General features: G+C 51.0%; 1 protein-coding gene across 2 annotated transcripts in view; it reads right to left on the bottom strand.

Annotated features, from left to right (window-relative positions):
* SDK1 (sidekick cell adhesion molecule 1) overlaps positions 1–25912 on the bottom strand; it is an 882012-nt gene that overhangs the window by 178387 nt on the left and 677713 nt on the right. For both annotated transcript variants that reach the window (XM_078440087.2, XM_078440088.2), the window contains exons 15-16: positions 3727–3874; positions 2628–2768 (exon numbers count right to left, since the gene is read on the bottom strand). In XM_078440087.2, coding sequence (XP_078296213.2) covers positions 2628–2768; positions 3727–3874 — 289 coding nt within the window. The remainder of the gene's footprint in view (positions 1–2627; positions 2769–3726; positions 3875–25912) is intronic.

Raw genomic sequence — 25912 nt, 5'->3', positions numbered from 1 at the left:
AGGACCACTCATAATAACCAATATGGCACATACCGGGCAGTCACTTGAGAAGATCTCATTAATGTGGAGGCATCTCTACGCACGACACATTCCAGGGAAAAGCAAAGACGTTAGCTCCAGAAGGAGCTGGGAAGACGACTGATGAGCTGGGCGGCCTCAAGCAAACTCTTAACTTCTCCGAACCTTGGTTTAGAACTCCCGGGAAGGACATAATAGTGGCCTTCCGCTGGGTTTTCGCGAGAATAAAACCAAACGATGGACACAAAGGAGACGTGACAGTGTGAAGCACCCTGTAAGTATTTCTGGTTATGAGAACACTGCTCATCCAGGAAGTACGTGAAGCCCGTATGAACCGTATCTCCTGGACCCTTGTTTATAGGATCGTGTGGAACAGACCACAGGATTCATGTCTCAGAAGCGGCCGCCCTCCTCTCCTTTCTGCAGCAGGCAGGCTGGCCCATTCCGACCCGCGGCTCGGGTGCTTTTGTAACATTCACAGGATGTCTGGGAAGGTCACAATTAATAACAGAAGCACAGGGCATCGCCCTCTCACTGGTGGGATACGTTGCCTGGGAGACTGTCTCGCACAGAACAAGATCATTTTTTTATATGGAAATAAACAGAAGAATGTTTTTAAAGGACATAACCCCTATGCTCCTCTCAAAGAAGCACCCTGCCCATTATTATAAATATTTTATTACTGTGCACACATCCTAACTACTTCTCACGGCCAGAGCCGCGACGGTGATTTATTTCCATTTTGTTCTTCCATGGGCTGTGCTAAGGCTCTGACACAGAGTCTTGTGCCCTGGAGGATGCACACTTGCAAAAAGAGCTGATTTGCAGACCGGAGGATTATTCGGAAATGTTTCCAAGCAAATTTGTTTTGGCATGGGTCTTTAATTTCTGAAAACTTTGATATTCACAGGCCTTGGATAGGGCACCCTCATTTTAGGACTTCCTTGATTTAAACCCCTGCAAACACAGATGCCCTCCTTCCCAGCACTCGACTCTCCCAACATATCACAGAAAATCCTTTTAACAGTGGTAATCCCACAAAATGGAGAAATGTGCAGTCCCCGATGGGGACTTGTAACATCAGAGGGGTTTCATTATTAAGCCCCACGCCCCGAGCCTGGTTCTGCAGGCTGACTTTTAAAGTCCTTACTTGGCAGCTGGAACCTGAGGAACCTTTTCTGTGTGCTCAAGAAAAGAAAGAGGCGGCCAAAATGACAAGCATGTGAAGGGCCGGGTGGAGGGCAAGGCAATGATTTTCATTAGCTGATGAACATGGGACAAGAGTGACAGCTGAAGTGAGGGCCCAGGAGCGGGCAGGAGACCCGGGTGGGGGGGTGGGTGGCCAGCTAGTTTTCTAGAGGGATCTGGGAACCGCCCAGAGCCCACAGATGCCCCTGTGCCAGGTCTCTTGTTGGAAGGGGGAGGACACTTGGAGGCAGAGTGACCAGAGAGACCCCGAGTGCCGATTCCAGCCCTCCAGCCCCCGTGGGCCCCTAGGGGTCACACTTAAACCCCTTCAGGTGGATAATGGCCTAGCTTATGTTTAGAGGACAAGTCACATGCTTGAGGAAGACTTGAGAATAGCAGGAAGTGTTGGTGATTGGCTAATTATATGTGCACGTGGATGAAGGTGTGATAAATGAATGGATGATTACATAAATATATACTGGAAGGAATGGTCCTCCACATGCAAAGATAACGGAGCTAAAAAAGCTATACCTTCATAACTTCTTACATCTGTCTAAGAGATTACATTTAGCCCCCTGAGACCTTTGTTCACCCATACTTTCTGGTCACACGCTCAGAATGGGCGGCAGAGGCCTGGCATTGGGAGGAAGGGAGTGGCGGACACCCGCCGGGGAGGCTGGGGAGGGACACACAGTGCATGTCGGTGAAGAAACGCGTCCGTGGCTACACGGTCTGTTGGAAGCGATTTCATAATAGCCCTTTGAGACTGCTTTTCTTTCTCCTGCTTGCTACTGTGTCAACAAACCACTGCAATGATCACATCTGGTGCAATTTTAAAATTAGCAGTAGTTTTGGCAAAAGGGACTCCTTGTCTCAAACCCAGCCAAGATCTGGGAGAGTCCTCTCGACATCCTTAGAAGCCTGACCACCCTCACAAGGCAGAGAAAACAAAGCGGCCACAACGTGGGGCCACATATGGCCTGCAGAAGAGTGAGCTCGGCCCGCACTGTGGTCCAAAACGGGCCGACTTCATTCCTGACATTTAAAAGCTGTGAGATCGCATGTAAAAAGGTAGGTTTTTAAAACGTTTCTTTGAAACACTAGAGGGCCTGGCAATACTGAACAACGTGCTAGCCAGCATGGGAACGACTGGCTAATGATTAAATCGGTTGCACTACTGTTAGTTAACAATCATTACAGTAAATAATGTGTGCCCCTGGATTCACGATGGAAAGCACACCCTGACCCCGACTCATCATGTCCCCCTTCAATCTTCTACCAAACGTCACCATCGGCGCGGGGTTCTGGCGTGCACATGCTACGGCCGGATATGCAGACGCTCTCTGCAAGGCCGCCCCCAGCGAAACAGAGCCCTGACTCCGTGACGACAGCCTCGAGCCGGCCAAGCACAGGCTACTCGCCTGAGGATGTACCCGCGCAGCACCCCGTTGTGCTCCGTCTCTGGGGGCGGCTGCCACTGGACCATGATGGACTGATTGGTACGCCCGCTGGCCACGATATTCTTCGGGGGAGCGCTGGGCGGCTCTTCGGGTAACACCAACCTAGACATAAAACATGGGCAGGGAGAGACAGATCGGCATCCGAAACAAAGGGTCCCCATCTGCATTCTCTGTCTCACTGAATCTGGAGCCCAACTACTTTAGAAAATCGAGGGATGAACCGAGCAAAGCACACGGCTGATCCTGCCAGCAGGACAGGCAGGAAGCGGGTACAGCGAAGGCAACGTAACGGAAAACCGACTACGCGAGCACCAGGGCAGGCGCAGGAGGTGACCTGACTCTGTCTGAAGGAGCGGCACCTCCGCCCGGGAAGGGATCGTAAGCCCGAGCGGGCCAGTCTGCAGGCCCACAGCCCGAGACTCCTTCCAAATTGTTTTTCCTTTCGCTCTTTCGATATTTCTCACATCACACTCCCACATTTTGAAAAAAGCCATTGAGAGCTCAATCATGCCATGATTCGGGCCCCGCGAACGCTCAGGCGGGTTGGGGAGGGCACGCAGGAATGTGTGGATGGGAGGAAGCCATTTTCACAGGTCACATCTGAATGGGCTTCCACAGCAGCCGCCCCAGGGCTGGGGGAGCGGCAGGGCCACTCGGGGATGCGACGAGCCCGGCCCGGTGTTTACTTGTCCCAACAGCGGCACCAGCTCCCTTCGTGCTGGTGGCCGGGGTAGACAGAGGGCGCAGAAACACCGTTGGCTGTGCACTGCATGTATGCAGAGGCCTGTGCGATCCGGGACGATCTGTGTCGGCCCCGCCAGGGCACCACGGAAGTCTACGAAACTTCCCTCAGAGCGATTAGGGAGAACCCCGCTAGGCCAACACACGAGGGACTGTGTTTCTCTCTTGGTTACAGTAATTCCTGCACACGTTGTGGCCAACGTCGCTAAGGGGGCAGGGTGGTTCCTCGGCTCTATTTCCTCCTCCTAACTGGACGTTCCGTCTTGTTTTCAGGCCCGAGCTGCCCCTCGTCACCACGGAGGGCCGCGCGCTCACACACCTGCTCGTCTCTGCGCTGTACTGACCCTTGCCCACTTGATTCACGGCACACACCCTGAACTGATAGGTGCGAGCTGGAGTCAGGCCGCGCACGGTGACGCCTGTCATCTCGGGGCCGACGTTTGACAGATGCACTTTCCACGGAGAGTCTGAAAGAATGAGCAAAAGGAAATCAGAACCATACGAGCACACGTCTGAATGATAACGAGTGAAGGCGAAACGCGTCCCCATAAAGTTCTCTCATCTGCTTTCCTGGGCAGAGAGAGCAGACAGCCCCGTGTGACAGAAGTGGAAACCAAGGCTCGTGGCCACATGGCTAACAGCCGGTAGCCTGTGGGCCTGGCGTGAAACTCGGGGGCCCACTCCAAGCCCGGCATACCTCCCGTCGTCCCCCATGCTGCTGTCAACAAGTGAAGGAATTTTTTTGCTCAACCTGCATGTGGCAGTTTAAACGCAACCAAAATATTCCTCGCTCCTGCGCTCTCTGTCAGCTCACACGGTTAGGCAGATTGCAGATTCGTCTCCCAGAAAAGGATGCCGCACATGTCACCCAATGATAAATAAAAACTATATTCATTAACATTTTAATAAAAGAGGAAATGAGCATGATAAAGACAGATGGGCTGTGCATTTTGCAACCCATCTGCGTGGCGGCCCATTACAGCACCGCACCCCTGAGTGGCTTTGGCTGGAGGGAGGCGTAATGAAATTTGCAGCGAGTTTAGGATATCTTTGCACCCAGCCCGCGGGCAGGTGCGCAAGAGCGACTCCGTCAGCCAAATGGGCCCTCGCCTGGATGGCTTCAGGGGATTCTGCTGGGCTCCTACACCTTTGTAGGATTTTTTTTTTTTTTTAACAGAGTTTAAACACGCTTTTTGGCCCCATCGTTTCACAGAATGATGCCCCGGAATAAACAAGACCTGGCATCGAATTTGAACACCCACTGTCGCTTCTCATTTGGAATCGTCAGGACGCCAGAACCGCATTTTCAAGTTATCAGTGAAGTGAAATGGGGAGGTCGGAGAGGGGGCTTCTTGCGGAAATCAAACTGTCTGTCTTGTTCCTTGGAAGAGGTGCCAGACTCCCTCCCTCTCACCCACACCGGAGATGGTCAGAGAGGCGAGGCATGATTTCCACGATGGCGTCAGGCGAGGCTCACGTTGTCGACGCTGCGGGCTGTGGGCATGGTCCACACACAGCAGAAGAACCCAAGGACGTGACGCTCAGGACTCACAAGTCCGTGCTGGGAGCGCATCGGGAATGCACGCTGGGTCTTTGGGAGTCACCACGAAGTAGCTACAAACCGCTTCACAACGAAATGAGGCTCTCGAGGGCAGCCTGCTCACAGGGAGCTGTCTACTGCTAAGCTGGACTTAGCTGATCCCCCAGCAAAAAAGTTACGCTGCTCTGCAGCACGAAGCCAGTTGGGCTACAAAGGCTGAATCTTTTTTAATTATTTCAAATAAAGCTGCTTCCAAAAATGGCTTTCTGGGAACGCGGTCCTCACCACCAGCTGGGCATTTCAGTGTTCTTGGCCTTTGATTCTCGGTGATATAGGTAATCTATGCTTGATGAAGGTCCCCCTCTCTTTATGTTTCCTTAAAACTGCCACGTGTGCATCCCCAGTTAACTCCAGAAGACCTCACAACAATTTGCCTTTTTGCTTTGGGAGTCTGAGACCCTTCTAGAAGCACCAAATGGCTCGTGGTGATCTGGTTCGCTAAGCAGGCTCCTGTACAGAAAACAGCCATTCGTCCACACGGCCCGTGGAAGAGGCTTCTGTCGCATCCACGCAACTGGACTTGGTTGGGGAGCAGGGCCCGTCCCTGCCAAGTCACAGTCCAGTGGAGATAGTTTTCATTCTGAAGACAACACACACAAGTGTCCACGGCTGGCCACCACTCTTTCATGTACAGGTGTCTATTTCTGTTTGAGTTTCTTCTGTAAAAAGGGTCGGGGGGAGGGCAAGTCAAAACCACAGTGAGACCCACCTCCCACCCAGAGGACGGCCACTCTACAGAAAGCAGAGAATGGCCTGGGTGGGTGAGGACGGAGAGAGGCTGGGATTCGTGTGCTGATGGTGGGATGCAGAATCGTGCACCTGCTGGGGAAGACAGTATGGAGGCTCCTCTAAAGACTAAAAACAGAACTGCCATTTGATGCAGCTGTTCCACTTCAAAATACAAACCCCAAAGAGCTGAAAGGAGGGGCTCAAAGAGCTATTTGTTATGAACCCGTCTTCACAGCAGTATTCACAACAACCAAAAGGTGGGAGCAGCCTTAGCGTCCGTGGATGGATGGATGGATGGATGGACCAAGCGCGATCTCTCCGTGCACTGAAATACTATTCAGCCTTGATAAAAGAAAGAAAGAAAGAAAGAAAGAAAGAAAGAAAAGAAAAAAAGAAAGAAAGAAAGAAAGAAAGAAAGAAAAGCAATTCAAACACACACTCCAACACAGTTAAGCCTTGAAAACAAGGCAGTCACGACAGACAGACAGTGTAGGATTCCACCTCTATGAGGTCCCTGGAGGAGTCAGATTCGCAGACACAAGGTCGAACGGCAGCTGCCAGGGGTGGAGGGAGGGGGAGACGGGGAGTCCCGTTTAATGGGTACAGGGATCCAGTTTTTCCAGATGAAAAGAATTCTGGAGATTGGCGGTACAATGTGAGTGTACTTTAACACCACTGAATTGTGCATTTAAAACTGGTTAAGACAGCAGATTTTATGTTATGCATATATTACCGCAATTAAACATTTGTTTAAATGGTAAAAAACAAAATGGGGGAATAACACAATTCCCAACACAGTCACGGTGAAGAAGAGACGCGCACTGATGCCTCCAGCACAAAGCCTGGCCCGCGGTGGATCCCAGTGCTGGACATCCGGTCTCCCTCCCACCGTCCCCTTCACCCCTCCCACCTTCCCCTCCCTGTTCTGTGCCCCCGACGACCTGCCCGGCAGGGCTGGGCTCTTTCTTACTCACGGGGCGATCGCCCTGTTCTTCTCATGGGGGCAGCTCCAGGCCACCTCTCTGTCTGGACCCTGCAGCCGCCCTTGCCTCTGTGTCCTGAGTCACAAGGCTCCACACCTGGGCAGACCTTCCCTTTGGAAACTTCCTCCCGGACTGCTCTAATTCGAGAGGGCCGCCTACTCGAATCAGAGCGGCACCTGACTGACGCGGTGCTCGATAAAACGTCCTTTCTCTCCTTCTTCTTTTCCCGTAGAGCCTGGCAGTAAGCGGACGGCTCACCTGCTCGGTCAGGTACACCGTATGGCGCAAGTTCAGAAGGGGGCAGAGTCAGAAGGGCGGTGGGGGAGCCCGCGGACTGAGACGGTGAGTGTCGGCATGGGGGGCGGGGCAGGGGCACCGCTGCCTTGCCCGCCCAGGTGCCTTCCCTCCCAGATTCTGCCCAGTGGGATCTGCTCCTTCACTCGGAGTATAAATAACTCCTCAAAGTGCGTAACCCCATCCGGGAGATCTGCTGATGATAGGCAACAGGGCCTATTAGTCTGCCCTGTACCCTGGGGTCCCGCTCAGTCTGCGGGCTGCATCTACAGAACTCTTTATTTATTCTTTTCCTTCTTCCTACTAGAAGATAAAAGGTCTGGCAGGAAGAGAGATTAAACCGAGCACTAATACAAATGAACCTGATTCATCTCACAGGCACTCTGATTTGTAGCAAAAAAAGAAAAAAAAAAGTAGTTTGGGAAGGCTTTGCTCATTCACAAGCCTCTGAGCTGCAAGCTTGCCGAGACTGTTAAAATTTAAATAGCAGGTCTGCTCCTGACAACCCATAAGCAAAATCCCTTTAAAAGGTTCTCCTCCAGGTGCTCCGAAAAAAGTACTACAAGATGCTGTCGGAGGGGCTGGAATGTAGAGGAGGATTCTTTTGATAAAGGAAACCATCCCATAAAAGTTTCAATAGCTTTTTCCTCCCCTTCAGGGATGCCTCCTGCCCTCTGGTCTAGAAGCCTAAGGAATTTCAGTCTTCCCCAGTCGGGCTATGAAACAAACCTCTGCTCCGCAAAGAGCGTCACTGATCTTCCTGTTACCTTCAAGTGCCCAGAACCCCCGAGGAGGTCACCGCTCCTTCGCCCTGTCTACTGGTGAAAAAGCTGGTGGCTTTCGACCTTCACAAATGTACTGGGAGCTTTCTCCAATAAAAAAGAGCATTATCATGTTCTCAATCAAAGGTATCTTAGGAAGGGAAATACTTTTTCAAAGAAAAATTCAATTGCCACAAGAACCATTATTATTATTATTATTATTAATGCCCGAGGTCTATATGGCCGCTGGCGGTCTGGAAGCGTGTTTGCATCTGTAGGCACATGGGTCTTCTTGGGGAGAAGGCATCATCTCCTCTCTGACAGATGAGGAAACCAAGATTCAGGGACACAGAAACAACTCCTCCCAAACCTTACAGGCTGTCACTTCCCAGACGTGGGGACAGATCAAACACCACTAAAGGCCGAGGAGCTGGGCTTCCAGCATCTCCTTGTGAGTGAGTGGGAAGCACCCAGCAAATGCCCAGGCACCCCTGACACACACACACACACACACACACACACACACACACACTCTCTCTCTCTCTCTCTCTCTCTCTCAGAGAACGCACAAAGCCAAAAGCCGAATGCAAATTCACTCCAGTCTCTGGGCAATAAAGGAGATGCAGGAACGCATTAAATGACACCACACGGAAGCAATCAGCCAAGCCCCGGACTTGGGACATTCCACAGGACAGACGCCCTGGCCTCTGTACCAGGCGAGGGCAGGGGAAAGGGGGGTGAGGCTCTTGTTGATGAAGCAATGGAAGGACCTCATTTGGATCTGGATTTGGATTCAAAAGAATCAACTGTGAAAAGTCATTAAAAAAAAAGAAAGCATTTGAAGATGACAAAAGGAAATGAAAATACATTCCATGCTCATGATTAGAAGAACAAATACTGTTAAAATGTCTGTACTACCCAAAGCAATCTATACATTTAATGTAATTCCACCAGCACTTTTCACAGAGCTGGAACAAACAATCCTAAAATTTGTATGGAACCACAGAAGACCCCGCATAGCCGAAGCAATCTTGAAAAAGAAAAGCAAAGCTGGAGGCATCACATTTCTGGAACTCAAGGTGTATTACGAACCTGTAGTGATCAAGACAGTACGGTCCTGGCAGAAAAACAGACACAAAGATCAATAGAACGGAATAGAAAACCCAGAAATGAACCCACAACTCTATGGTCAACTGATCTTTGACAAAGCAGGAAAGGACATCCAAAGGAAAAAAGACAGTCTCTTCAACAAATGGTGCTGGGAAAACTGGACACAACATGCAGAAGAATGAAACTGGACCACTTTCTCACACCACACACAAAAATAAACTCAAAGTGGAGTAAGGACCTAAACGTGAGACAGGTAACCACTAAAATTCTAAAGGAGAACAAAGGCAACAACCTCTTTGACCTCAGCCGCAGCAACTTCTTACTCAACACGTCTCCGGAGGCCAGGGAAACAAAAGCAAAAATGAACTACTGGGACCTCATCAAAATAAAAAACTTCTGCACTGCAAAGGAAACAATCAGCAAAACTAAAAGGCAACCGATGGAATGGGGGAAGATATTTGCAAAAGACATATCTGATAAAGGGTTAGCATCCAAAATCTATAAAGAACTTACAAAACTCAACACAAAAAAAAAAAACCCAGTTTGAAAATGGGCGGAAGACATGAATAGACATTTTTCCAAAGAAGACATCCAGATGGCTAAACAGACACATGAAAAGATGCTCAACATCACTCATCATCATGGAAATACAAATCAAAACCACAATGAGATACCACCTGACACATGTCAGAATGGCTAAAATTAACTTAGGCAACAACAGATATTGGCGAGGATGCGGACAAAGAGGAACCCTGTTGCTCTGTCAGTGGGAAAGCAAACTGGTGCAGCCACTCTGGAGAACAGTATGGAGGTTCCTCAAAAAGTTAAGAAGAGAACTATCCTATGGTCCAGCAATTGCACTACTAGGTATTTATCCAAAGGACACAAAAACACTGATTCAAAGAGATATATGCACCCCAATGTTTATAGCAGCACTATCTATAATAGCCAGATTATGTAAAGAGCCCAAGTGTCCATCAACTGATGAACAGATAAAGAAGATGTGGTTTATATATACAATGGAATACTACTTGGCAATGAAAAAGAAGGAAATCCTGCCATTTGCAATGGCATGGATCGATTTAGAGAGCATAATGCCAAGTGAAACAAGTCAGTCAGAGACAAATACCATATGACTTCACTCACATTGTGGAATTTAAGAAACAAAATAAAGAAACCTAGAGTGGGGAGAGAAAACCAAGAAACAGACTCTTAACTATAGAGAAAAAACCAAGGGTTGATGGAGGGAGGAGAGTGAGTGGGTGATGGGGATTGTGGAAGGCACTGGTGATGAACACCAGGTATTACGTGTAAGTGATGAATCACTAAATTCTACACCTGAAACTAATATTACACTTTATGTTAACGAACTGGAATTTAAAGAAAGACATTTAAAAAAAGCAACTAGAGACATTTAAATATGGACTGAGTATAAGATGATATTAAGGATTACCACTAATCTTGTTGGGTGTGATGTCCTTTACTTGAGCTATGTAGTGAATCACTTAAGGTTGAAATGACATAATGTCTGGGATTTTCTTAAAAATCCTCTAGCAAAACAAACAAACAAGGTGGGGACTTGATGAAACAAATACGGTAATATGCAAATGGTACTGACAGTGAACACATGAACGAATATCCTGTACCTTTGTGTATACGTAGCACTTTTCATAATAAGAAGTTCCTAGAAAGTGACTGTTTTGTCACAACATTGCCAGCACTGAGCACTGTGACCGTATTAAGTCAGACATTTGGTAGATGAAATATGTGATTTCACTGATGCTTTGCCTTGTAGTGTTTCATATTATGAGAATGTGCGTTCTTGCATTAAAACAACTTCCCCTAGGTCACAGAGCAAGTTAAGTGGAAGAATTAAGATGCAAATTTTATTCTTTTCCTAATTCGAATTCCAGTGCTCTTTTGGCTGCAACAGTCTGCGTATTGTGTCTCCTAAAATATAAGCTTCAGGTTAGAATAAGAATGGCTACCCTTTCAAGTAGCCGCCCACAGGATGAACTCCACCAGAATCCGTTTTGCTCATTGGTAGATCCTGGGCACTACAAGAGTGCCCCACATGAAGCAGGAACCCAATAAATATTCGTTCAGCGAAAGCACCTGCCACGTCCTGGGCACTCTGGGTGACTGTGTCACACACTGAACCTTCACAGTAACCTCATGGCATTTATGATCATCCTCTTGCTCATACAAGGAAAGGAGGCACTGACCCACGAATCACGATCTGGTCCTTCCATCGTGGGGGCAACTCCCAGACGGAGGCAACTTTGTTCTTTCGACGTCTCTCTACTGGTCATAATGAGTGTTAAAGCTCGCAAGTCAAGGGCTTGGTCACAGAGATGACCCAGAAGCAGAGCTATGCTCCTGGCCCAAAGCCTTCGAGGGTTCAGTCATGTGGCTCTCCTTCCCCACACCGGGATGTTTAGACACTAAGTGGAAGTTCTCTGGGCTTCTTAGTAAGGTACTGCACTCTCGAGGCGGGTGCTTGGATGACGCTGCACTTCCCGGTGCTTAAAGCTTTAGCCTCTCCAGCACCCACAGCGATAAGGTGCGTTGATGCCCCTCCCCACCACGTGAAGGGAAAGGAATGGCACTTTGCTTGGTGCTCTTCCTTCCAGAACCCCAAAGTGCTGGTCTAATCATCAGAAAAATATCCACAAATCCCAACCTGGCGATGTCCTACAAAACACCTGAGCATCAGCCCTCAAGGCTGTGAAGGTCGTCACAAGTCTGAGAAACTGTCCTGCTAAGAGGAGGCTAAGGAGACACAGCGGCTAAATGTGGTGTGGTGGCCTGGATGGGGTCCAGGGACAGAAGAAAGACATTCGTGAAAAACTGAAGGAATCCTGAATAAAGCATGGACTTTAGGTAATGATAATACATCAACATTCGTTCATGAATTGTGAGGCAGGTACCACACAGATGCAAGATGTCATAATAGGGGAAACGGGGTATGGGGCTTTTGGAAATTCTCTGTCTTCACAATAATTCTGGAAACCTAAAACTCCTCTAAAATAAATCACAAGAGAAGAAAAGGCCTGTCAGAGAGTTGGTGAGAACCAGGAAGGAGAGGGCAAGCTGTGGCACACAGCGCAGGACTCGCGTGGGAAGGCCCTGTGTGGTGTGCAGGAGAAGACAGCCGTGTGTGTGGGTTCACACGGGGAGGCCCGGATGGCGGACTCAGAGCCTCTGCAGAACAGAGTTTCAGGCCACCGTGATCGTTCCCGACGCTGGAGCCCTGGAGGACGGGCCGTCCCAGATGTGGCTCGCTGGCATCTCTCAGTGTCTGGGGGGCCTGCTGGCTTTGGGGGTTAGTGACAACAAGGGGCCAGGTCCCCCACAGCTGTAAACAGTCATCACTGAATGTCCCCAGGGTAGGAGGCTAGCGTCAGCTCTGGGAGTCGGAAGGACGGAGGGACCTTGGGCTCAGCCCGCACCTGCACTGGCCCTGCCCAAGGCCCGCAGAAGCCCTTTAGGTTTTGAATAGATTACCATAACAAGGGCTCCAAAATTACTGAGCCATACAAATCCTGAGACCACCCAGGGAACCGTATGCCCACGAAATAATACAAAAAGGTGGAAAAAAATACATACATATAAAATAGGTACTATGTTAATTATACATAAATTATATATACGTGTATAAATTATGTATATAATTATATATGCATATATAAATTATACATATATAATTATATATAAGTTATATACACACATATAAATTATTTATATAATTATACATACATATATAAGACACATAATTATATATGTTATATGTACATATATGTTATACATAAATTATATATGTATATATAAATTATAATTATATACGCATATATGAATTATATATATAATTACATATAAATTGTGTATATAAATTATTTATATATAAAAAATACATCATAGAAAGTACCAATTCATTAACGAAAATCTGGAAAAGAGAGTAAGAGAAGAAAATGAAACAAAATAGGCATAGATCCATTCTGCAGTCTTTTAAAACTGTTTTCAAGATTTTTTGAGTGCTTTGTGCAATTATTTTCAAGCTTCTCGGAGAGCAGTCCGCCCTGCGTGTTGGCGTCCAGCTCACTGAGCTGCGGGATTGAGTGTGGCGGGACGGCTACCGTTTGCCCCCCTACGTTGAAGTTCCCGTCGTCCCGTGAGAGAAGCGCGGTTTCAGGGCCTAGCCCGGGCCCAGTGAGCTGGCGCCCCAGGCCTCTCTCCCACTCAGGAGGCAAGCACTCCCGGCATCAAGCAGCGGTTTCTCTCAGCCTATTCAAAGGTCCTGTGGACACCGGGAGAGAGGCAGGAATGCTAACTAGTCCTGCAAAGGTCAGGAAGATCCTTGTGCGGGGCTCTGGTTAGAACTGGTCGCCAGAACGGCAAGACTCCAATCAGAGGGGATGCCGCAGCGTCCCGTTTGTGTCAGTTGGTGGAAAATCTTCAGCACGGACACTCTGGAAAGGACACGACCAGGTCCTCGGGATGGACGGGACTCCACCGAGGTGGCACACATCTAGCACAGGTGTCAAAGAACGCTTGGCTCGGGCCTGCTGTGGCGACCCCGGGAGATAAGGCTGAGGCCTCGGGAGGGCTGGCCATAATCCGCCAGGCTTGGCCGAGGCCGAAAGAGACAGACCTGAGTCAGGGAACTTCACTAGACCGGGACAGGGCGGGAAGCAGGCGGCTACTGCCCAGCCAGGACGAAACCCCAAGGAGCAGACAGGTGAAGTACAGTGTGGTTCCCCACCTGGGGAGGGTTCCGTGGCAGACGTCCCCCGAGAAACAAGCAAGTGTGTGGGGCTGGATGGGAAAAAATGCACCGGGTTTGGCCTTCGAAGTTAAGAACAAAAGCACCGAGCATTTGGGAAGTAAATGAACCTCCCTCCCTCACTAGGGAACATGGCCAAGGCAATGACAGGAAAGGCTTTGGGACCTTACATGGTTCACGTCTGAGGGACTGGGGCCTCTGAACTGTGGGTAAGACCCCAAATGTGCCTGAGGCTCGGGTCCACAAGGGGACACACACTCCCGGTGAGGGCCTGAACTGGAGAAGCCATTTGCTTCGGAGAGGTGGAAAGAAGCCAGGAAGGCTGGAAGCAGGGATTGGACAAACCCAGCAGCGTAGGGGGAACCGAGCTGCAGGCAGGAGCCATACCGTGACGGTGGCAGTGCACCCCCCACGACGGACAGCTCAAACCCTGGCCGGCAGGTGACAGGGTGGAACTGGGGGGCCCTCTCCGCATAAAAGGGGCCCCCAGCTTTAGGGAAGACACATCCTAGGGCCACTGGTATTCTGCACTGAGTGGTCACGAGGGGCAGACCTGTGCATTAATTTGCATCAGTGTGGGACAGGCTTGGGAAGGGCCACCCACGAGGTGAGCAGAGGCTGTGGGAGCCTCTGTGGGCTCCCTGCCCACCTCCACATCTTGCGGAGTACAGAGAGAGAGAACCCCCCAAGTCCTCCACCTCGGCCCCTCTCTGGGCCTATGACAGCAGGATAACAAAGATCAGTAAATATCTGGGACACGACAGTAAAATCCTGCATGGATTTTAAAATGGGAGCAAATGCCCTTAAAGCAAGGTTCCGTATGCAAAAGCCCAAACAAAAATAAGCTGAGCCATAAAATACTTCCTAACAACTCTGAGGCTGTTAGAAAATACCTGTATGAGCTACGTTTCGAAGACGGCATTCAAACGATTTGAAGCACAGAGAACAAAGTCTCAGCAACTTGGGCAAGCAAAACAGCACAAAGCCATCGGCTTTTAAGTGCGTCATCGCAAGCGGGGATGAAGATGTTCGACATACTGTGTAGTGACAGCCGGGAGCGGCTGCCACACGGAAGCAAATGAGCTCGTGGGGAGCAGTGCGCAAGACAGCTGCCCGGCCCTGCCTGAAAAGACTCTGTGGCCACAGAAGAAAGAGCTGAGCCACACGGCCTCGAGATCCTCTCTGCGGAGGAAGGAGAACCCTTTCCGCCTCTCCTAACGATGCCGGGAAGGGGCTCGGGAGAGGCCCCGGGCCCCAGGGAATGCCCTCCAAAAGCTAGTCTCCGACCAGCCGTGGACGTGAGGTGCCCCACTCAAGAAACCAGTGGCCACTAGAACGTTCTCTACTCGAGAAAAGACATGCCGCCTGTGGGAAATCGCCACCTCAACTCCAAAGCATCATTTCAAACCCAGCATGCTCCGGCCCAGCTGGCCGATCATCCCCCCAGACTGACGCCTCAGTGCGGGCTTGCAGCCCTCCGGCCCAGGCCCGGGGTTCCCGGCCGCCCTTGGCCCCCTTCCTTCCAGGGAACTCAGCCATCAGTTCAGAAAAAGCAACCTCCCTGCTCTCTCCTTCCGCCTCTGAAGCTCACACCACCACAGCCAGGTCCATCCACCAGCTTCTAGATGAGCTCACATGGTGTCGCTCAATGACTTTGCATGGCTCTCTATGGTTTAGGACTTTGGTCTGGCATCACTTGGTCCCTCTGTGTGCGGGCGTGTGTGTGTGTGTGTGTGTGTGCGCGTGCGCACACGTGTGCAGTCTTTTATTTTTTTTAAGTTTATTTATTTATTTTGAGAGAGAGAGCATGAACAGGGACAAGCCAGAGAAAGAGAGAGAGAGAGAGAGAGAATCTGAAGCAGGCTCCACACAGAGCCTGAGGTGGGGCTCAAACTCACAAACTGAGATCATGACCCGAGCCCAAACCAAGAGTCAGACGCTTAACCGACTGAACCACCCAGGTGCCCCTGGAGGTCTGCTGCTTTTAAAGAAGATTTAAACATCGTTAAGTGAAAATACACATAAAATTGGATATAAAGTGAAAATAAAAACACAAATCCAAAATCACGAAGGAGAGGAAGACAGAGGGATGTTGGGAGCACCCGGGATGACTCAGGTATCCAGCTAAGCACTCAGTTTAGCTTCGGGCTTCCTGGAGGCCAAAGGAAAAAGCACCGCGCTGGATGGCAGAGTTTGAAAAGAAAGCTGCGGAATCGCTCAGGAGAAACAGACATGTCTTCACAGCAGAGATGCCGGCCGCAGGGACGACTCTGCCCGAGACCCAGCGAGAGACGCGGAGACCCAGACGTGTTCTTCCAACCTCATGTTTCTTCTGTCACGTTCTTAGCAAACAGCAAGTACGATATTAACTTGCGGGAGACAGTGTTCCTTTCCAAGTTAAGGAAAAATACATTAACTTCAACCTTGAGGCTCAGGCACCTCATGTGGTGATGGTGACCAAGTTCCTCACTGCGTCACCTCTGGAAGGCGCATAGAGGACGGTCCTCCGGGAATCTGTGTCAGGGCCGTGGAGCTGCGGGATGCTCGTGTGTGGAAGGTGTAGGGCATTGCTAAGTGGAATGTTGGTATTTTAGGAATAACTTGCTTAGAAAGAATACATTTCCATAAAAATTAAAAATATCAGAAGAACCACGAATGGGAGGAGGAATGTATTAAACGATGAAAAACTTGTTTCAAATCAATATCATATTCATTTCTACGAATTTCAGGAATAGGCCAATCCAACGTATGGAGGAGGAGGGCTGCCGAGTGCCTGCCCTTGCCGGAGAAAGACTGTGGAGAAGGGTCAGGAGGGAACCTCCCGCTCTGTGGAAACATTTCGTATCTCATTTGCAGTACGAGCTATGTGCTGTGTCTGTATTTGTAAAACTCGCTTAAGATCTCTGCATTTCATGATATGTAAATTATGCATCAATAAGCAACCAAAAGTCAATATCATGTATAACAATAAAACCCTGGTAGATATTCCACTGAGATCAGAGACTGAAAGAGAGGCACTACTGTGCTGATTATTCTTTTAAATTATTCTGACTAACCCTGTAAGTTTTGTTTTATTTTATTTTTAATTTAATTTTATTTCAGAGAGAGAAAGGGAGACAGCGTGAGTGGGGGAGAGGGGCAGAGGGAGACAATATCTCAAGCAGGCTCCACGCTCTGTGCAAAGCACAAGGCAGGGCTCGATCCCACGACCCAGGGATCCTGACCTGAGGTGAAATCAAGAGTCAGATGCTCAACTGACCGAGCCACCCAGGCGCCCCTACCCTGTGAGATTATTTTTTTAAAAAACAGGAAACAATAAGTTTCTATTACTTGGAGAAGATATGATTGCCTGCCTTGAAAACAAAGAGGACCGACTGGAAAATCATGAGAATAATAAGAGAATACGGAAAGCGGCTAGATGGAGAACAAACACTGGAACCAGGGCCGTAGCCACAGCCCAAAATTTAGAACTAGCTGCCAGACAGAATAGAAAGGAGATCCCATTCTCAGTAGCAGTAAGACAGAATCTTAGGATAACCTCAACAAAAAAGTGTCACACCAATGGGTGCAAACCTGTCAACTTCCCTAGACAATTCAAAAAAAGAGCTAATGCAACGGAGAAGCATGCTATTTTCTGGATGGGAAGACAGAATCTCCAAGAAGTCAGTTCTCATCAAACTTCTCATAAGCTTAATGTCACTAAAAAGTCAATGGGACTAATTTTGAAACCTGACAAAATAATTCCGATTTTTTTTTTTTAAGAAAAATAAACAGGCAACAAGAACTAGCAAAAATCTGATAAGACGAAAGAACTTTGCTTTATCAGCAATTAATACACATTTTGGAACTAAAACAACTAAAATATAAACCAGGCCAAAAACCAGATGATGAATCGATGGATCCAAATAAACCCCCCTAAACAGACTTTTATATAAACAGGGCCTCTGAATACATAAAAAGGGAAACATTCATAAATAAATGGATTATTCAATGAACTGTGTCGGGAAGATGAGGGTCATTTGGAAAAAGTAAAAATTCTAAGTTCAAACTTACATCTAAGTTCAGATGAGTTTTTAAGAGTTAAATGTGTGAAAAAGTAAAGGTTTAAAAATCAGATGAGAGGAGCCTGGATGGCTCAGTCAATTAAGCATCCGACTTCAGCTCAGGTCATGATCTCACAGTCCTTGGGTTCGAGCCCCGCATCGGGCTCTGTGCTGACAGCTCGGAGCCTGGAGTCTGCTTCGCATTCTGTGTCTCCCTCTCTCTCTGCCCCTGACCCATTCGCATTCTGTCTCTGTCTCTCTCAAAAATAAATAAACATTTAAAAAAAATTTTAAAAAACCCAGATGAGAATTTAAAGAACATGTATTTTATGCTTACAAGTGTTGAAATATCCAAACATAAAAGCAGCGAAATAAATCATAAACGAAAATACCAATAGATTTAACTATATAAAAACCAAATACTTCTGTATGTCAAAAAGTAATACTCAAAAATACAAATATACTCAAATACTCAAAAATACAAAAATCAAGAGTAAAAAGTAAATTGAAAAAATCCGTGTCACAAATGACAGGAAAAAAACCCTAAGGCTTTGATACAAAAATAGAGGAAAAGAAATCGACAGATCGTAGAGACAAAGCACAAAAAGCCAAGGAACTTGGAAAAATGTGTTCAGGAGGATCAGTAATCGAAGGACAGTGCGAAGTAAAAATCCTCTGAATGAAAACATAGGAGAATATCTTTGTAAACTTGGGAGGAGGAAAAGTATTCTTTAGTGTTTCCTTCTGGATATTTTCACGTGCTGATGTCCTGCCTTTGCTGGTGACCTAAGGGCCTGGTTTGTCTATCGGGTGATTCGATATGGCTGCTACTTGAGCAGGAGACTGTGGACAGCATCACCCACCCCCAGGAGGAGACCTGGGACAGCGTCCCCTCCCCCTAGGAAGAGACCTGGGACAGCTCCCCCTCCCCCCAGGGGGAGACCTGGGACAGCGCCCCCTCCCCCCAGGGGGAGACCTGGGACAGCACCCCCTCCCCTAGGAGACCTGGGACACCACCCCCACAGAGGGGGACAACTGGGAACAGCACACCCCCCAGATGAGATCTGGGAATAGGGCCCCCGGAGAGGAGACCTGGGGGCAGCTCCCCTCCCAGAGGAAGAGACAGGGGGCACTGCATGGAGGAAATGCGACAAGGGAGTTGACCTGAGACAGAAGGTAGGAATGGGGAGAGAATTCCAGACAGGCTGAGCGAGGGGCAGCGGCACCGGGAATGAGGCGTGTTCAGGGGTCTATGAGCCACACCTTGTCGCTCAAGCATAATCAGCGAAGTGAGCGGCTGGAGGTAAACCTGGAGAGGCAGGTGGCCGTCGGATGGAAACAGTGCTGGATACCACGCTCATCGGCTGAGAATCCAGACTTTAAGCGATGACATCTCTCCGTAGGAAAGAGGGCTGGCTATCTGGCCAGAAGACGGGCTCGGGACTAGCGTCTGAGCTGTCTGGAGCCCTACACGCTCTGGGGGCCCCGAAGCAGATTACGGAGGCACGCGAGGCTCACGCACAGCCCTGCCATGGCGCCTCCGCTGAGGGGCCCCAGGGTTTCGAGCGGGGAAAGGCCTTCGCTCGGGCACGTGTGTGTTTGGAGGGCTCCCGCTGGCGTCTCGGTGAGGGTGGGCCTGAGGAGGCGACGTGGAGGGACTCATGTGATGGGGAGGCAGCCAGTCGGGGCAGAGGTGGCGGGAACGGAGAAGGGTCACGGGCTGGACAGACACGAGGTCAAACGACAGAAGTTACTGAAGATTTGTGGAGGACGGGGGACGGTCTGTGTTTCTAACTTGGAGAAGAAGCTACTTGGGGGAAACGTGATGAGTTCTAGTCTGACAGTTTGAGTCTGCTGAGCCCGTGGGTCAGCTGGGCACGAGTGTCTGGGGCCCAGGGCCGAGGTCAAGGTCATGAACACGTATTAGGGCGGCAGCTTGGGGACGACAGGTGAGCCGCGGCGGCACGGGGTCACTGCGGGGGGCGGGGGGTGGGCACAGAGGAGGTGAAGACCTGTGGGCTGAGCAAGCAAAGCAGAGAATGCCAGCATTTGCGGGGAGGAGAGGAAAACGCGGGCGGGATGGCCCGAGAGATGGAAGGATAAGGGTTAAGAACCAAGAGGGGGGCGGGAGTCGAGCCAAGGGAGCCAAGTGCTGCGAGCGGCGGGGGTCCAGAGCACAGGTGCACCGCCGTTCAGGACGACCGCGACCACGACCGCCCACCGCCCGTCTTTCAGGACAGCGATGTTATAGCTTCCGCGGGAAGAGCGGCTGGTGTGAATGAGAGATGAGGGGGTGATTCTCCGGCGAGGAGGGAAAAGCCCAGAGGGAAGCAGAGCTGGAAGAGAGAGGGCGGACAGGCATTAAGTCCCGGAGGACCTGGGGCAGAGGGGCCAAGGGCGTGTGTGGAGGGCAGGAGTTCAACTCGCAAGGGACTGTAGTGATTGCTTTCACTCTGTGCTTGAAGTAATTTCTCAATTTTTTAAAGATTTATTTATTTATTTTCAATGTTTATTCTTGAGAGAGAGAGACACAATGCGAGCAGGGGAGGAGGAGGGGAGGGGCAGAGAGAGAGCGAGACACAGAACCCGAAGCAGGCTCCAGGCTCTGAGCTGTCGGCATAGAGCCCGATGTGGGGCTTGAACTCAGGAACCACAAAATCCAGACCTGAGCTGAAGTTGGATGCTTAACTGACTGAGCCACCCAGGCGCCCCATTTTCTAAATTTCTTTTAAAGAGAGAGAGCGCATGTGAGTGGGGGAGAGGGGCAGAGGGAGAGAGAGAGGGGGAGAGAGGGGGGAAGAGGGAGAGAGAGAGGGGGGGAGAAGGAGAGAGAGGGGGAGAGAGAGGGGGAGAGGGAGAGAGAGGGGGAGAGAGAGGGGGAGAGGGAGAGAGAGGGGGAGAGAGAGGGGGAGAGGGAGAGAGAGAGGGAGAGAGAAGGGGGAGGGGGAGAAAGAGAGAAAGAGAAAGAGAAAGAGAAAGAGAAAGAGAAAGAGAAAGAGAAAGGGAGGGAGAGAGAGAGAGAGAAATTGAAAGAAACTTAAGCAGGCTCCATGCTTAGCATGGAGCCCCACGGGGGCTGAATCCCACGACTGCAATCACGACCTGAGCCTAAATTAAGAGTTGGATGATCAACCGACTGAAGATCGACTCTGTCTGATCCTCGAGCTGAGCCACCCAGGCGTCCCAGTTTCTAAATTCTTACCAGTGAGCATGCCTAAGTTTAATAATCCGAATTACAAAGTTATTTTATATTTTAATTAACTTCAAATATTTTAAGGCGTGATGGCCAAACCGTAACTACAAATACCCACGTCTGTTAAAAAACTGAAAGAAGAACTCAGTGGAACGACATAACCTGGATTTTTTGTATAAGCGGGTTTGTCACCCGCGACTACGTGCCGGGGGACACGGGCTAAGGCTGGGAAAAATTCACGGGAAAGGGACCGTCTCTCCAGTTGGTGAAAGACCTCAAGTATTGTGTTCGAGCCGTGGAAGGAGGGCCTTCGTCCAGTCCCGCTCACGGAACACAGGAAGGGCTCAGCTTGGGGCACAGACTAAGACAAGTGCCGCCTCTCCCAAATACCCGGGTTATCACGGAAGCTCACGGAAACCCTTGCAAGGCTCTCATGCAAATACAAAACGAACACATCCTAAAGCTTCTGGGTAGCTCATTAATTCACGAAGGAGCCAGGAAGATGCTACGAATGTACCAAGAGGGAGTTCAAAGGGCGCACCTGTGTCAACAATCAGCACTGCCGAAATGAATTCGCAAACAGGTGGAAGCTTGGTGGGTCACTATCTCCAGGGCCATAAGCAGTGACTCCAAGAACCACCGATAACCAGGCACGATGTATTTGCACTTCTATGGACAAGGAGGATTTGCATTACTTACGTTTTCTCCGTGGCCCAGGGAGCTGTAGCACAGCTCGAAAGCAATGAAAGGTGCCGGCCTCTACGGAGTCAGAGAGCCCCGCAGGCTGCTGTAGGAGCCGCGTGGTAATCTGTGTTTGATCTGTCTCCGAGTCCACTTCAAAGCCTCGCGCAGTGCCTTCCGGCGCTATCCCGCCTTATCGTCATAATCTCAAAGAAAGATTACTCTTGATCCAATTCAACGAGCACTTAAGACACTGGGCCAAGTGCTCTCGCTGTTCCCTGCAATTCTCCGCCAGTTTACGGGGTCCGTGCTATCAAGCCGCAAGAATCCCTGTGCCCTCGTAACTCAGGCCCCCCAGGTTCCCTCGTCTCCCACTAGACCCCACGTGTTCCCCCAGTCATGTACCTCGAACTGGGTCTTGGGACACTGCTGCCCTCCTTGAGCCCTGGCTCGGCAAGGAGACGCATCAAACTGCAGAGCGAGGCGATCCACAGGACGCCCGTGAGGGCCCAACACGCTCTCCGTACGGGGTTTCAACTCCAGGCAAATGCACGGACAAAGGCTCAGCTTAAGCTCCAGAGTTCTGCTCCACAGAAGCTCTGGAGAGACCTCTCGAAACGGCTGGCATGTGGTGAGAGCAGGTGCTGCAAGGGGCCTGCCCCCCCCCCCCCCACCGCCCCCACTAACCAGGCCAGTCTGGCCCCTGCAGGAGGCCGGGTTTCCAGGAGAACGGCATCCCAATCAGCCTGCCAGGGGAAGCCGGCTGCAGACGGTGTCCCAAGTAGCCGGATGGATGGAGCGTCTGGATGGAGTCATTTAGAATCGCCCACTTGCACAGCGTGGGGTGTAGGCCAAATATAAATTCCATTTTACCGTATTGCTGCTAAGCTGTTCTTTCTGACCATAATTAGCTAGCCTGTTCAGCTGTTCCTTAAGGACACCACTTCCTAATAAAAATCAAAACCAGATCCTTGGCCCGGGGGACAGTGCTGGTCTTCCTACTGGCCGTGGCTGGAAGGTAGACAACAGGGTGGACAGCTTCCACATAGCCCACACTCGTATCCCATGCAGGAGGAATCAGGATCGGCCCAGAGACGACCACCTAATCCGCTCTAGATTTTTCATGTAATGATAATAATGCTTGGGGCAACAATAATAATAGTGTAGAATACTCTAGATTCTTCTATGTCACATGCTCTGGAAGAAAAACAGATGGGAGTCTCAGCCAGCTCCAGAAAGGTCCAGGCAGGAGAGCCAGAGGCTAATGAGGGACTAATGATGTTCTTAGGACCCTCTGCAGTGACGTGAAGGGACCGGACGCCCACAGAGTCATCCCGTCTGAGCCAGGCTCTCTGTTGGCCATCATGGGTACAAGGAGTATTGGGCCCAGCCTGCCCTTAAGGGGTTCAGTCTTGCCAGAAGGCACACCTGCAGACCAGTAGCTATTACATGTGGGACTAAATAGTCAAGGGGAATACATGGAGTGGTGTGGAGACTTTCGGTCTGGGCACGAAGGGGCTGTGGGTCAAGGAGAGGTTTAGAGGAAAGCCATATTTGAGCTGGGGCACGAAGACCGAGGAAGAGTTTCCCCCCTGGCACATGCTCTCGCACGACCCGGTGACCTTCCGGCCCAACCCCCCCTTGCCGTAGTCCCTGCGAAGCTGGCTGCCTCTGAAGGTGCCTTGAGCCTCACGCTTTGGGGCTGATGCTGCCCCTGTCCTCTGCCCGGCCCAAGTGTCGAGGCCTGTTCCCTTTGGAGGCTCTCTGATTGACCTTGCACTCCCCCAGCACCGGCGCGTACCTCGGTGAGAGCTCGTTATGGGGCAGGACGCGGTGACGAGCCTGACCTTCCCCTTGCCGTTAACCAGCGGGGACTGGTCACCTCGGCTCCGCATCCCGGCCCGCGGCAGAGCACTCCGCGTGAAGCAGGTGCCCGACGAGGACCTCGTGTGGCGTGAATGGACAGATGGGTGGAATGAATGACTGCGTGTGAAGCCCGTGCCCGATTCGAGCAAGACGCCCGACTGGCAGAGCCAAGAGCTCCCGCAGTTTGATGAGAAAACAGCTGGTGTGGGCATTTTGAGGCAGTGTCTTATTTTAGTAAATCGAGGATGGTCGAGCACCTGACTTTCAGGAGGGGGTCTAGGACTGTAGCCTGAGTCCACCACAGGGGGCGCTACCGGAGAGACCCGAGTCAGTTCACCTGCTGAGTGCCTACCGAATGTTAGGGACCCGGGACACAGACACGAAGGACGCCCGGGCCTGGTCTCTGCTCCTGTCTCACTCTCTCCACGCAGACCATCGTCTGGCCCCACGCTTCTCACAGGTTGTGTGACCAGGACACCCTGAGGAAAACCTTACCTTCTCAGGTGTTTTTAATAAATAATGCCAAGGACTCCCCTCTCTGAGCGGACAGCGGTGTATAGACAGGTCCCCATTCATACCCTGACCCCCGATGGGAAGGAAGAGACCACACCGGCCATCAGAGAAGCCTCCGGCAAGGGGAAGCAGGGCCTGGGCATCGGGCACCTCGTCCTCAGATGGTGCTTGAAACGGAGGCCGTCGTCGCCAAGGGTGTAAATTTAGAAACGGAGGAGTTGGGACTAAACTACCCCTTCTGGGACATCCCTCCATGGACTGGTTTGGGAGGTGCCCAACGCAAGTACGGGCAGGTTCACGCAGCGGCTCCCTTTAATCTCTACACAGACCAGAACCCAAGGCCACCAACGCCTTCACCTCCGTCATTCGCCGCCGAGGTGGGAGAGAGAAGCGTCTGCCCCGTGAGACTTCTTTGTAGATGCCTGATACTCATTAAGAGCAGGGCCTCCGGAGGCAGACAGCCTGGGTGGAGTCCCGCCCTCGGCCACCACTAGCCGTGTGACTTCCGGCCAGTGACTTACTCTGCACGTCGGGCCCCTGAGCTGTGAAAGGAGCATCAACCAGTGCCTGATGGGGCATGGGCACGTGATGATCTGAAGGAGGATACAGCATCAGGACGGAGGAGAAGTACAACAGATAATTAGCAGAAGCTCGGTGAGTTAAGTCAGCAATTACAGAAGAGCGTGCGAGCTGGTGAGCGCCTAGGAAAAGCGGTCACCGAGACCGGAGGACGTCTCTGCCTGCAGAACTGAGCGGGCCAGCGAGCCATGTGGACTTCGGCCAGGCTGACTCAGGTTTCGGCAGAGGGCACCCCGAGAGAGAACCATTCCCAGCTGTCCTGGAACAGGGACCCAATTAGAATGACAATGTCGCGATGAGACAAGCCAAGGGCCCCGTGATGTTGACCATCACAGGAGTCCAGCTCCTTGTGGTCTGGCTAGCTCCTCGCTGGGGGAGGCCCGGGAGGAGTTTGGAATAACGGCCGAGGGAGGACGCTAGCTTGGATGGTGAAAGCTTACACTGAGCCAGTGTGCTGGAAAGCGTCTTTGAGGAGGTGACAGTGAAGGGTGACGGTCCAGCCCCGTGAGCATTCCAGACGAGGGAAACGGGGCCATGCGGGCAGCCCGTGAAACCAGCGTGCCTGGCACATGCCGGGCACAGAGCAGAGTGGGAAGGGGGAGGGAGGTGACAGTGCTCAGGCTCCGAGGAAGGTTTCCTTCTAAGCCCTGTGGGGGCGGGGGGAGATAAGAAGATCAGTGTCCCTGCCTGGGTAAGAATGCTTTGGAAGAGAAGAGTAGAGGCAGGGGCACCAGTTGGAGGCTGTCCTGGTGACAGAGACCGGGCCCTGCAGAGCTGTGTCCGAGAACGCAGAGCGCGGATGTGGGCGTGGGGTCAGGTGAGGAGAAAGGGGCCCAGGGCCATTCGTGGCGTTCGTCACCAAGGAGGCCTTGGGGCTGGAATGGAGATTAGAAAGGCCGCACCAAGGCACTGAGGATGGTCAGGGTTCAAAGGAGTTGAATTCACTCTGGAGGAGTGTGGGAGACCACTGGACAGAGACATGGAGGAACGGGGCCCTGAGCGTGACTCTGGAGGATTAGGATGCTGGAGAACCCAGATGTCAAGGAAAAGATGCCCCTTGGAATCACAGGGTTGCCCTGACTTCCCGAGAAGAGAGTGGAGGGGGCAGGAGAGGAGCCGCTGGCCCACAGATAGGAGGAGAGAATGGTGGCAGGGCGGGGAGCAAAGCCAGCTCCTGCTGGCAGAGGCCAAGGCGTGGGGGAAGGGAGAAGGGGAAGGCCCAGAGAATACTTCGCCCGAGTCCGAGCCAGAGGAGACAGGCAGAAATGCTAACTAGTGCTGTTGCTGCCTCCCAAGCAGCCCCAGGGGGCGGCCCTATTCCCTGCGTCCAAGTTCACCCTTGGGACGGTCCCAACGGGTGTGCGCACAGC

Source organism: Panthera onca, chromosome E3, assembly GCF_046562875.1.
Source record: "Panthera onca isolate mPanOnc1 chromosome E3, mPanOnc1 haplotype 2, whole genome shotgun sequence".
In the NCBI taxonomy this organism is placed as follows: domain Eukaryota; kingdom Metazoa; phylum Chordata; class Mammalia; order Carnivora; family Felidae; genus Panthera; species Panthera onca.
Note: the sequence above shows the minus strand (reverse complement) of the source record. Positions and strands in the feature narration are given on the sequence as shown.